Source organism: Brachyistius frenatus, unplaced genomic scaffold (genome assembly GCF_029030835.1).
Source record: "Brachyistius frenatus isolate BFR_SWC_R1_liver_20210118 unplaced genomic scaffold, ASM2903083v1 Contig_70, whole genome shotgun sequence".
In the NCBI taxonomy this organism is placed as follows: Eukaryota; Metazoa; Chordata; class Actinopteri; family Embiotocidae; genus Brachyistius; species Brachyistius frenatus.
This window is the reverse complement of record NW_027210669.1, coordinates 690,725-704,872: the sequence shown is the minus strand read 5'-3', so window position 1 is coordinate 704,872 and position 14,148 is coordinate 690,725. Positions and strand designations below refer to the sequence as shown.

Here is a 14,148-nt window from a genome sequence, read left to right as displayed (position 1 = left end):
AAAAAAAAAGCTTATCATTTAGGGAGTCACTGAGCAGTCATAAATACTCATTTGTTCAGGATAATATGTTGTTAGTAAATTCATATCATGTTGGTGACTCTCGTCCAGGTAGCTTCAAACAGGATGCGGGTAGAGGATTTAACTGTTAATCTTTGGATAATTGCTTTTATTTTGAAATAAGGGAACAATGAGAGCTGAGGCTTCACAGCAATCAGCACACACATGACTGACAAGCACACACGACCGCTTAAAGAGACAGCCCCTCTTTGCCAAGAGTTAATATGAGTTAATTTAATGCCCCTAATAAATGCCAAAATGTAAAGAAAAACATTTAAAGTATGGCAGGTTAAATGTGATCGAATGCTCAGATTGAATCAATGAACTTTCAAAACCTTCAAAAAAAAAATTTTGTTTTTTGTTTTTTTACAGGTTCATACACCTACATTCAATGGGAAACCATAAAATAAGTTAATCAAGGTAAACACACTGACTTCTGAAACATACAGACAGCCTTTGTTCTATGTAAAGTCAAGTGGAACAATTTCACAAAATCATTTGTTGTGTTAATTTGTTTTTAATCAAGTTTCCGTGGCGATACAGATTTAGTTAGGAGTCAGACCCTCTAACATTGGATAACCTGACATGATTGTGAGTTTAAGGACTTTGACAACAGTCCCACATAAATGTTAAACTTGCTTCAAAACACTGAAAAACCCTGATTTTTGAATTATCACCAAGCACCTAATTTACACAATATTGTTACTTATGTATGAAAAATAAGTCAGTTGAGCTGTAAAACCTCACAACTGGTCCGTAAATATATTGAGATGCAAAACCACGCTACATTTGCATTGTAAACACAGAGAAACAGTTGCGGCTTATAAATTCCATGAAAATCTCACCTGAACCAAAAATATGACCAAGAAGTAGAAGTTAGCGATTCGTCTGAACTGCTCAAACAGGTTCTTGGGGATGAAGTTCCAGAAGGTGTACTGTGGGACAGAGTGACAGCAAAATTACTACCGAGACGTATAAACAACAGAAAGGGAGACAATGGCGCATCATAACAGTCCTCCTGGCAAGAGAAACGGTGATGCACGGCTTGACGAACACAAGAAAAGTGAAGTGTGTCATCCTTAAAAACATGACCACAAAGGAGATTACATGGTTGTCTGAATATGAAACAAAAGAGTAGCGGGATGATAAACAGCGTTACGGCACTGACTCATGGGCTGCAGGCTCGCTCACCTTGGAGGAGACAATGCGGTTGTCGGGGTAACGCTGAGGGATGTAGGCCTCAGCTCCCGGAGGGGGTTCTTTATGCCCGATATACACCGTCCGACTGTCCACCCAGTTCTCCTCCCCCACACACTGATGAAGAACGAGATAATATACACAACAAAATAAAAGGCAATACAGGCAGAGGAGAAAAATGGGGTTAAATCACACTGTTCACCTGGTGTCCCTCACAACTGATGGCCAAATTTGGTCATTAACAGCCACCAACACCTTTCTTTCAGTCCAAAATCTCCTGAAAACTGTCATTTTTACTACGTGCATAGTGCACGCATCTGTAACGCACACTATGTGGGTTACACATGTTCCACTGTTGGTATTTACAGCTATGGCTTAGCAGTTATTAACTGCTTATTATGCTGCTGCTGCTGCTTTTCCACCACGGGCCTATGCCAAATCTGACCAGATGTATGGTTTGCTATTTTATACCAACAACACTCATGCTGACACACTTAAAGAATAATTAATGGATTTGGCAGAAAATGAATTGTCAATAAGTTTGAGAAGCAATCAACTTTAACTCACTTATGGGGTAAATATACCAAAGACTCACCATAGTTTTACCTTCTCAAATGTAATTTTCAAATGAAACTTGGGATGGCCTTGTCACTTTTTTTTAATACACAATATATTAATAAATACACACTGAACAATTTTTTGACAAAATAATCAACAGATGAACCTATACTTTTAATAACAGTAAGTTGCATCACTGAACAAAACCGAATTGTGTATGCAGGAAACTTTATCTAAATTATAATAAAAAAGGAAATGGTACATCTTTTTTATTTTTATCTGCCCCAAGAAAACTCCGGCCGAACTGTCCTGGAATAAACAGTGCAATCAGCAAACAGACTTATTTTAACAAACAACTTTGCAGACAAGACAGGCCCGACTGAAGGATGAGTATATGTTTGGTGATGTGTGTAGGAAGGATCTGCTCTGAGTCACACTGGTGTGGATTTGTCATTTATCTTCTCACTTCTTCTCACTCAGCTCCATCCTTTGATACTTCAGCTCCAAAACAAGAGGTATTTTGGTGGTTTTACGATTTACAATCGATTCAATGCCTTGACTGAAAAAAAATCAAATATAGATTTGATCCTGTGCATGTAAGTTCATTTCTCATCTACGGTATATCGTATCAAAGTAGCTCTCCAGAGACTGACAGAGTGCATTCTGGGAGTTAAGCACAGCACATATTTCTCCAAGGTGTCCTTCATTAAACAGTACTGTGGGTGGAGAGCTCTCCATGAAAAAACAAGAGTCCCGAGACCACAGCATTCTGCTGTTTGTTTCCTCCCGGCTTCCTACGTGGCTCCTAAAGCTTTGGCCTGAGTGGGCAGTGTGAGCTTAGCCTTTGGCAAAGCAGCCCGCCTGACACAGCTCAAAGCAGAAGTGGTGACCATTAACAGAAAAGTTCTGGAACAAGCACTTCAGTGGAAGCAGCGCTTCACTGCTTTAAATGTCCTCCACAGTTTGGCAGAGGTGTAGCACATTACTGCCAGTGACAAAACTTTTAATACATTTGTGCTCGGTCCATATGATGTAAACTTACCACTACGATCCTGTTAAATGTTTTTTTAGTTAACACATTTTGACAAGTTTCAATAAGTATAAGTTTGGACACAAGATCAAATAAAGCCTCAGGCAACGTTGTTGCTGAAATCAGCAAACTGCAACATCTGGGTCAAAATAGCACAACGCAATAACAAAATGCACCGTCACAGATCTAAACTCATCCACTGCAATCAACAGGCGCTTGGCACTGAGATAAAAATAGACATGGAGCCAACAGTGTCAGTCGACTTGAGACCCCTCCAAAACATTAGGGGGCAACTTGACCCAGAGAGATACTGTGAAATGGAAAGAGAGGGAGAGATGGAAAGTGAGGTGGAGAGCCAAGAGGCAGGAGACGGAGGGGTACACCAGAGTGAAATGAACACAGTGTGACATAATTACACAGGAAAAAAGCCAACAAGGAGGAAGCAGAAAATGTGTGTAGAAGAAAAAGGATATATATATAGGTTATAATGGAATCTAATCAAACAGTTACCCTGATAATATTAACCAATCTAGCAAGTTAATCTGAGTCTTTAATTTTATTGTAAAAAATCTGACAAATAAATATTTGTTAAGGAATTTAAATATCCTCATATAAAATCATAATAATGATCCTCTCTCTAATGGTGTCTCTAATGAAAGGAGCCATTACTATCTTTACACGACTTCATGACCTTAAAGCATGTTCGTCATAGTCCGGCTAACTGAACAGACCTCTGAAGGTTTGATGTTCGGGCCATTTATTACTCTGACAACAGCTCCAGATAAGACAGGTTTGATTAACTGGAAAGACACACACACACACACACACACACACACACACACACACACACACACACACACACACACACACACACACACACACACACACACACACACACACACACACACACACACACACAGACACACACACACACACAGACAGGCGCATGCACACCTACCTTTTTTTTTTTTTTACTGTGCACTGTAAGTCAATAACAAATGCCACGTCATATTATGGAGCTTGGTTAAATTAAAAAAAAACTGAAATTAAAAAATCAAAGATGAACTTGAAACAAACGCTCTCACAGGAAAAAAAAAAACATATTTACATTTGGGCTGGCCAATCATTTAATATCAGCATATCTACTATCTATCAATTCTTACTTCTGCCTCTCTTCAAACATTTTCCCTCTAAATTCACCACTCATCCCATCATATTTCTGCACTGTTTTCTCCTTTTGTTCCCTCCATCTCCCGGCAGCGAGTGTCACACTATGACAGTGTGTGTGTGTGTGGGAGAGCGATGGAGAAAGACACAGAGAGATTGCATTGTGGTTTGTAGTTATCTGATCATTAATCCTCACTGATCCGTATCAACCCTCGTCCCTCAGTTCCCTCTACACTCTACTGCTCCATCAGACAAAGTGGCTTGCTGGTCGGTTGCAGGACACCGAGGCTTTGTCTCTATTAACAACAGCCTCCGAGCAGAGAGGCTGGTCTTACATCACCATCAATCATCCACAATGACAGGATGGATTTGATAACAGCAAAACATCCCACCACTGCAACTTCTCCTTTTATGTTTCTCACTGCACTGTGGTGTACTCTCTTGGGTAGATAGTTTTCTGTTTGAACTCTGGATTCACAAGAGAACAGATGCGGGTCTGCTGTTTCTTAAATTTGAAGCGCCGCTTTAAGAAGCCACAAGTATTTCGAGTTTTGGCATTCTCTATTTTAGTGCTTACCTTTTGCAGATGCTTCGCTCCATAGCACTTAACAAGACGTATATATTTTCATTATGGAATCGCAACCCCTGACCCTAGCAGTGATTTATCAATACCGTCTCCACGATGCAGCTCCTTTCAACCACACAGGTAAAATATAAGATATACACCATTAACTGGCCTGATTAAAACGGTCATGTCTTTTACTTCCTGCACCGTCCTCCTATGTTGCGCAGCAGAAGCACACGGCATGTTGAGCAGCGATCGCTCATTAACCCCATCCGATCAAATTCCTCCTACAAGAGCGCTACCTTAATGAACTCCCCATGTTAACACGGGACGTGGAAACATACAAGCATGGTCACGCAACATCCATAGGCAGTAGGCCTATAGGCGTAGGCTGAGGTTAGCTCACTCATTTAGCAGTCAATGTGGCAGTTTAGCCAATATAGAATATAAAGGTGACAGAATTTAGCCCATTTAAAAACAGTAATTGGAAAGAAAAATTCTCCAAAGCATTTAAAAAAAAAAGAGAGACACATCATTAAATCAAAATGTGTTTCACTGCACAAACAACTAGTAGAGCATAAAAACTGATCATGACTAAATATTTACACCCACTAACTTCCAGCAGTATCTGTTGCTTAGCTAACTCCACTAACTTAAAAAGCTAACGTATAACCCATTTAGAGTGAAGACATATTTCAAATTACATTTCACAAAAATAAAACATTATGCTAATACAGTCAGATGAGTGTTATACGATTATATAGCATTGGATATGTATTTCCAGCTCATTTTAAACTGCTTTATACTACTAACTCTTTAACACATACTTCTCTATGTACATATAAATGAAACAATGTTTTACCTATATCCATAAAGTATTGTCAGTTAAATTGAATATATCACTAAACCCCTTTCAAACTTTTATTTTTTTAGAGTTTTGTTACCGTTTGTGACGCAACAGTGACTTCCTGTTTACATAACCGACTGCTTTTCATTTACACATTGCAAAAATCCATAATGTCTATGTCATTTCTTAAATCTTATTGGTGCAATTGATTTCAATAAAGTAGTCTAGTTAATTTAAGTCTGGTTTTATTGTATTTTGATGACGCAGCCATGTTATGAGCAAGGCTTTACTGCTCCTACGGACACTATTTGTTTTACACTACAAAAAAATAAGCACAGCTACTCAATAAAACTTCTCTGCTTAAATTTGGGGTGAGAATATTAAAAGAAATGCTACAATTTATTAAACTGAAGCTGTGCAGTTTGTCGTAGCATTGAACAGAGATCAAAGGAGTCTTAAGACCTTGATCAGCAAAAAAGGGAAGGAGGCTTGTTCAAGATGCACCCCACTGCTACTCATTAGTCATTAATCACCATAGGAACATGGTATGCAGCAACAGACTGCTTCGCTTTGTCTGCAGGTTCATCAGGGAAGATACAGCACCACACGAGGGCTTTATTATACATAGACTGAAGATCGAATGGGTACGATTTTCTCCTTAGCTCCATGCTCTGCAACTGGATTTGACAAGACATGATGAGGCTCAAAGAACAATATCCTCAAGATCGTCTTGATGCTTTTATATGGTTCAAATGAGACTTCTTAGACTCTGTTCTCTGTGGAAAATCCCTTTTTTTTGGAGCAAAGCAGAATGAAAGAGAAAACATCAAAAGCAGCAGCGAAGAAGAAGCTGATGAAATAAGGAGAGGGAACGTCGCTAATAGAAAAACGAAGTTTCTTTGACTGCCATAATTATTTAGTAGAGAAAAATACTGGGGGTAAATTACACAGGTACAAACCCAAATACAGATTTAACAATATCTATGTTTGACCTTCAGCCTGCTCATGATGCATCACCCGCTCGTGAAAAAAAAACACCAGAAGCCTGATGACGTAAATAACTATATACCTGCAACACAATCAAATGATAGATATGAGAAGATTACTTTAAAATAACATAATTTGTATTCTGTTGTTGTCCCAGCTTCCTCTCCCTCTTGACTCGCTGTGATCCAACAGTTACATAAGTCTTTAATCCAGCTGTGCTACTTCTCCTCTCCCCTCCCTCACTCCTCTCCTTTTCCTCCTGCCACCGCAGTCTGCATCCTGAAAAACACTCGTTTTGCCTGCATTTAATGCCGACATGCGAATACAGGCTTGTAACTGCGTCTAGATAATGAAAACTTGGGTCTTCGGGCAATGCTGTGGGAATCCAAAAATCTTTCTCGGGAGCCAGAATGCAGATGCACTGCTGCTTTCTCTGATATCTACACTCAGGCCAGCGGGCAAAGCTCAGCCCAAACACAAATCTTGTGTGTGTTTTGTCACCTACAGCCGCTGTCTCTCCGCTCGGGCCTCATCTCCAAGGGGGGGCAGCGGACAGGAATAGACTGCCCTTAACCGTTTGTAGTGGTGAGAACTAATGTGGCAAACAGTGATCTAGCAGGCTGTGTTCTGCCTTTCAACACCAGCCAGGGGACTCAAAGAGCTGTAAAGTTGCGAGAGACCTTTCCTAAGCCCTTCAGCAAGCTGGAACCTGCTGGCACCAATTTGATCAAAGGGAGACAGCGCTGGCCTTTCTCTTTTATCTGCTGATTGTGAGAGGTCTTCACGAGAGTAACAGTTATACATTCATAGATAAGATAGAAGAGGGTCAGGAGAGAGGGGGACGAGGGTAAATACCGCTGAATACAGGAGAAAGCAGCGGCAGTAATGCAGATATACATCAAAATGTTGTGACCACAAGAGGCTGTTATCTGAAAGGTATCATTTACAAATATGAGGACATATTTCTGCTCTTACATTGCATCAAGTGTTAGTATCGAGTATGACCATCATCCACACATACCACACATGCCAGCACCCTTAGTCATCTAGATCATGACCTCATGCAGTTCTCACAGTTTGCGCCAGTCTGAGGCATCACGCCATCGCTATTATTACTAAATGAGAAAAAGGCACTGAGGAGAGACACACACACACACACACACACACACACACACACACACACACACACACACACACACACACACACACACACACACACACACACCTATTTTACCGTATATCTTATTGCGCTGAGCCATTCTTTTATGCCAGCATGATGAAAAACGTTTAACAGACTTATTACACAACCAAATGTCCCATTTAAACTTCACGCACTGCAAAACACCATGACACCTTATTTTTCTTTGCGAAAACTCTCCGCTCTACTGAACACCCTCAATTCACCCGCAATTTTTCAGTCAGAAAACAGGCTTATAAGCAGGACAGAGTGCACTGCCTTCAGAGAATTTAATTTCCATTTGATTACAAAGTACTTTACTGGATAGATGTGAATACAGTCGCTGTATATAGTAAACTTTTAAAGCATATCAGGCGGTTTGCATACTACTGATCAAGGGGAAGGATTAGGAATCATTCAACTCTTGAAATTATATAAGGAACAAAATCCATGTTTGAACACAGCAAAGAATCATGAACTTTGTCATACAGCTGCCCTTTTTTGATTTCTATAAAACTGTTTAAGTCGTCTGCTTTCTTAATAATATTTTTTTTGGTGATTTAATCTTCTAGTTTTATACTTCCTGCTTTTTAATGTCAGACATTGAATAACCGTCTCCGTGTTATTAGATGTCGCTGGACAGCATAAGCACCAGGAACAACAGTGGCAATAAGTCCCAAGACTTGATCATTTCTTCTTATTATTTTTACAATATTGCCTAAAACACGAGCAAAAGCAAGCAAGGCAGAGCGGGTCTGGCCTGCAAAAATACTCTCTCTTTCCTTCACCCAAAAAAGCATCAAGGACAAGTCATATGTCAATGACAGGGTGATAATAAGGAAACAAGATAAAAAGTGAAAGGCTCATAAACTTGCCCAGTGGAGTAAAACGAAGCCGCATCTTTTAATGGCTGCAGAAAATGTACTAATTCGGTGTTAGTGTTATGTTTCTTTTTTAAACTAAATTATGAAAGGATTGGGGGCTAGTGACCTTGATGGGAGAGTGCTGTTCTCTCAGTTCAAAGAAAAGGCTCTGGACGTGTCACATGTTCATCACCTTGCATGATGTAACGTTTGCTCCATTGTATAGCCTAATTACTGGAGCAGCTGCTCAGAATACGGCAGGGTTAGCAGAAGGTGATGCACAAGTAATAGAGGCTCAGATATACCCTTCATCCATCCCTCCAATTCTAAATCAATATGTGGATAATTGAATTAGTGATTCATTCCTTTCCTACTTCCTGATGCTGCAGAATGAGGATGCAAAGAGAAAAGGGTGAGAGGTGATGGGCGTGTCCAGTGACCCGTCCCCCCCGTCCCCCGTCCCCCCCCCGCCTCACTGGTGGATCTGATTTCCCCTGATATTAGCCCTGCTGGAGCATCAGTCATGCTCCGTACACACTGTCACTCGCCTGCTGCACGCACACATACACACCGGTGTGGATAAAAACAAGCCTGAGAAGGAGAAGCGTACAAAAACACCCAATCAAACCGCACGCATGGCTGGTTATCTTCGCAACACCTGAGCCAGCTTTAAGGTCAGGTGTAAGGGTCGCAGACTGTAGCAGATGTGTCAGGTGCTCAGTCTGATGAACATCACAGAGCCTGTCAGAGTTGGCTCCTCGAAGACACTTTCTCTTAATCAGCCGCCCACCAAGCAGCTGCTTCCTGTCCTGCCAGATAATCAGAGGCTGCTGGTGGCACCGGCCCATTCACACCAGACCGAGCAGTAATATGGTTACAGCCCACCATCGTCATTATTATTATGTGGACGTTTCCTGCACACAGGCAAATCTGATCACTGATTACAGATCATGATGCGGACTCGCTGGCCTCTCTCCTGTTGTTCTGCTAGTGTCAACCTCTCAAATTCAACATGGACAACTATCAAGCTGGAAGTGAGTAGAAGTCTGTGTATCTGGTACAAATTCACAACTGCTGCAAAGTGTGATGAGTGCCTACGAGGCCTCTCAGTTCAGACATAATTGGGATTTATTTCCTCTGCAGAACAGGGCAACTGGAAGCCATGAGGTAGTTTAGTATGCACGCTTGTTGTGGCTCGCTTAAATAGGCCAGCCAAGTTCATTTCTATTCTACACATTCACCGGCCATTGCTGCATCTGTAGCCACTGGCACTTTCTCCATTCAGCTCCACACAAAAATTGTAAAGCCCACAGCCAACGGCCTGCCAAAGCAGCCTGACTGAAGTGTTTATCATTGCAGACGAGCAAAGTGTTTATCATCATTCTGCACGGTCACGCTCAGACCTTCTCTGAGCAAGGCAGGAAAGTCAACGTGCACTAAAGGTTTAGGTGCAGAAAGAGAAACATGCATTATATATTGTTGCACTTGCAGACACAGAGCTACAGTTGTGACAGTGTTGACAGACGTGGGGGGGGGGGGGGGGCTTACGTATCTGCTGATGATATTCCGGAGCCGGCTGAAATCCATCCTTTAGACAGCTCCGGCAGCGACCAAAGAAGACGTTCGGCTCTCCCTGGATCTTCGTAAACGCTACCTAATGTGCAGCTTTCCACCAGTATCCATCGCTCACCACCGCCGCCGTGTCTGTGATAGCGAGGATCGGCGGTCTCTCAGTCACTCGGCTGCTCTGATTTTCATGGCATCCCTGGGAAGAGCCATGCAGCCACCGAGCGATCACAACGAGCCACACTCTCACGCTGCTCGCTACATTTCAGGAGAAATTTCACCGCCCTGCAAAGCACCGCCAAACCTGCGGGTCGTCTTGCTGGGTACTCTCCGTTTGATGAATCCTTTTTTTTTAATTTTTTTTTTTTTTTTTATTTTTTTTTAGTCTTGCAGGAGCTGGTCCCTCATGGAGGCTGTCTGTGTCCCGCTCTGTGTGAACAGCGGTGGCCCTCGATGTAGCGCTCACTCGTCAGATGACTACGCTGCGCATGCGCACTGATATTTATCTCATCTCCTGGAGTACATCTGAACACTGCACGAGAAGAAGTGATCGTATCCAGAGCAGAGGAACACCGACAGTAGTCCACAATCATGCTCATGTCCAGAAATTACACTGAAAACACAAGGATACCAAATAAAGGTCACCGTGAGGTGATGTGCCTCTGTTATGAGGAGGTTATGGGACGTTTGGGCAACTGTAGGCCAGGCAGTTTGAAATATCTGCCTAACTAGTAGTGGAAGAACTGCTCGGATTCTTTACTTAAGTGAAAAAGCAATAGCAATGTGTGGAAAATTACATTACATTACAGCAAAATCATCAGCAAAGTGTATGCATTAAGCAAAGTCATCAAAGCCATATGCAGGCACATGCGGGTACCATTTCTAGATTGTTATTGCTAATGTGTTGACATACAAGCAGTAGTTGCATTTACTGTATAGAAATGTCAAATTTCATATATTAATAGGTTTTTAAAATCTGAATTTGTAGTGCAACTAGCGACCAGATAAATATAGTGGTAACAAATAAAATACTCAAATAGAGACCAAGTAGGCTATCTCAGATTTGTGACTGAGTTTGTTTAAGACATGTTCTCAATAACTTTGTGCCCAATTGTATTGCAAAAGTTCCTCTTTAACTGAATTCAGTGTATATTTAACCTCTAAGTATTTTTAGGCAGAGGCATTTCACATGGCCTCTAAATGCCAGCCGCCTGTTTCCACAACATACCACTGACAGAACATGTAGACACACATTTTCATGGACACTCACGCTTTTAAGAAGTGACCGTAATGTTTCTAATGATCACATGTATTGTTTTACATGTTGGAGTCATTAATTTAAGCTTTTGATAATCAAGTCTTCAGCTAAGTATTAATTAGAGGTTAGAGTTTGAATTTTTTTTTTTAAATAAGTGCTCAACCAGTCAAAAGGAGTATTCATGAATGTTGTTCTTGTTCATTTTGATCTGTAAAGAAATAATCATATATTAATTATTTCGTCCATTAAAATCATAAGAAAAACTTTTACATACAGGCTGTTAATGCACTGATCAGAAGTTTGGTTTAGCTAAATTTCATCACACACAAATACAAAACGTTAAGAATGACACATCAAATCTTTTTCATAGCAGATATTTTGACTTATAAAATTTGATAGTTTCACAGGCGTATTAATGGTGGCTCAGGTCCATTAGGCGTCCCAGGAATCAAAGGCAGGGAACCAACATGCACAGAAGCAGAACCTCCCTGGAATGCCGCCACCATTAATACACCTGTGATTTAATTACAGTTCAAAATGTCGGCTGCGAAAAAGGTCTATACAGTCTAACTGTTATTTTTCTAACAGTTATTTCTATTGAGGCAGGATACTGAGATGTAAAGAGAGCCGAGATGCAGGAGTTCAGGTGACTTGATGGCACCTAGAAAACAATAAAAAATTAAAAAAAATACTCAAATCTTGAAACCTAAAAATGCTAAACGACACAAAATTACAGGTTTACAGACAATAATAAATTAGTAAAGAAAATCTGAAGTCCCAGCTCAGTGTCTTTGTTATATAACAACCTCTTACTGCAGCTACACAACAGCAGTCCTGCCATTGTTGGACCCACAGTGTAACTTAAAAAAAAAAAAAAACCACTGCATTTGTGATCAAGAGAAAATCTAAACTTAGCCTTATCTCCATCTAGGGAGATCCTCTGGCAGCAGGGCAGCAAGGCGTGATGTCTGCCCCAGACGTTTCATTTGCAGAGTTATGACTTTCAATTAGCACATACGCTATTAATAATGCATAGGGATCCAATGCTTTCAGCTCTGACCTGCTAATGCTTGATGCGGCTGTTTACCTCCCTCAAGATCCCAGGGCACTTAAGTCTAATGATGAGTCTGCCTCAGTGAGCAGATTACAACATGTTCTTTGTTTATGGGCTGCGACAATTATATAGACATTTTCATGTCATTGTCATATTGTGGAGATAAGGTCTCTTTTATCAATTTTTCCTACAACAAAATTACAGTAGTAATGAAACGTTTAGGACATTATATACTGTAAAGTATACTACAATAAGACCAACAGAGGACTCTTTAAAATCCTGTCTGATAAAAAGACTTTGTTCATGTACACAGACTACAGTGCAACCTGGAAATTAACCATCCAGCTTGTGACTATTTCAATTTCTAATAAATCTGACCTTGTACCGGTCAACAAATCTGACTGCATGTGATTATTTTCCCCTCTGTGGGTAGCTGGCCTTAATTTCCGGATAAACTGGGACAAAATTGCTGCTCAATTGCAGCATTGGTTGATGTTTCCACTGCTGTTGCTGAGATGATCACATAGCTGACTGACGTTTACGGTTCCATCTGAGCGGAGGAACAGGGTCATTGTTCATTTCTTTCTTTCTGTCTTGTGTACGGGGGATAGAGACAGAGCTACATGCGGGGTAATGGGTTTAATTTCCTCATGTTGCCATCATGTCACTGTGGGCAGAATCTTTAAACTTATGTGGACGCTACCTTTTTTCACATCAATAAGATAATTAATTAAGATGTGTCAAATTCCTCTTGAAAATCACATTCACTACAGGCTCAAGAGCAAACTCGTGACTGCAGATTATGGTGGAGTATGGAAAATATGAGGCATGCCAGCATTCTTCTCTAATATTTATACAATAATACTCTAATAGTTGTCATGTCTGCATGTTTAGTCATAATTTACTGCTCATTAATGGTGCAGTCAGGCATGAACTGCAGCACATGGATTTAGTCCCAAGGGCTTCACAAGTCCCAGCTTTACTGTCTGTCTTTTTTTTCCCTTTTTTTTCTGGGTTTTCTTCTGTTTTTTGGTTTTTTTTTTGTAATTAGTAATTTGATTAACAACAAGTCTGCTAGGAAATTTGCACCACTGAAGTAAAATATCAACAATTGTGGGACCGGCATTATTTGCTAATCTTGCGACTATCTTATAAACAGTTCCTGTATTTCCATGTAGGTTTTCAAACCTTTATTAACTTAGCTTACACAGCACTCACATAGTATATATGCTTCAATTAAATAGTTATCCCAAACTATGTGACACACAGGCCGCTTTATATAAATCCAGCATCACAGTACTGGTTGGATTCTAGCTGTTGGGGCCGTTGTGATATTGTGAAAAAAAACACTAGAAGACAATATAGGGTAAATCAACCAATGTCCATATGCTGATATGTTCTTTATTAGCTAAACTACTCAAACATTTATGTCAAAGATTTTTAGTCTCATTTGTCCATGTATTGTTTCAGCTCGTTTTGCGCTGCGAGCTGCTGACACTGCACTGCTGTCAGTAGAACCACCGGTTCCTATTATGCTGTAGATATGAATTATCCATGTATCAACTCACTACCAGTGGAAAATGAAGAATATGGTGGGGAATGGGCTGACATATGTGAGAAACAGCTGCCTCTATTTTGGACATGCAGTGATCCTGAAGAGCTACTAGATCTGTAGATGTTGCACAGAGGAGTGAAGAGGCTGTCAATCAATAAATACAGATATAATTATTGAAATATGTAAGCCTTTAAGTACAGAGATGACAACAGTTATCATTGGTGTTATGAAATTTAAGGAGAGCTGATACTTTTTGTCAGGCCTGAC

General features: G+C 40.5%; 1 protein-coding gene across 3 annotated transcripts in view; it reads right to left on the bottom strand.

Moving 5' to 3' along the window:
* The window catches only part of LOC138626153 (phospholipid-transporting ATPase IH-like), a 34,497-nt gene extending 24,039 nt beyond the window's left edge, over positions 1-10,458 (bottom strand). For all 3 annotated transcript variants that reach the window (XM_069707617.1, XM_069707618.1, XM_069707619.1), the window contains exons 1-3: positions 9,997-10,458; positions 1,249-1,371; positions 903-992 (exon numbers count right to left, since the gene is read on the bottom strand). In XM_069707617.1, the coding sequence (XP_069563718.1) occupies positions 903-992; positions 1,249-1,371; positions 9,997-10,035 (252 nt within the window). In that variant the 5' untranslated portion in view covers positions 10,036-10,458. The remainder of the gene's footprint in view (positions 1-902; positions 993-1,248; positions 1,372-9,996) is intronic.
* Between the last annotated feature and the right edge of the window lie 3,690 nt (positions 10,459-14,148).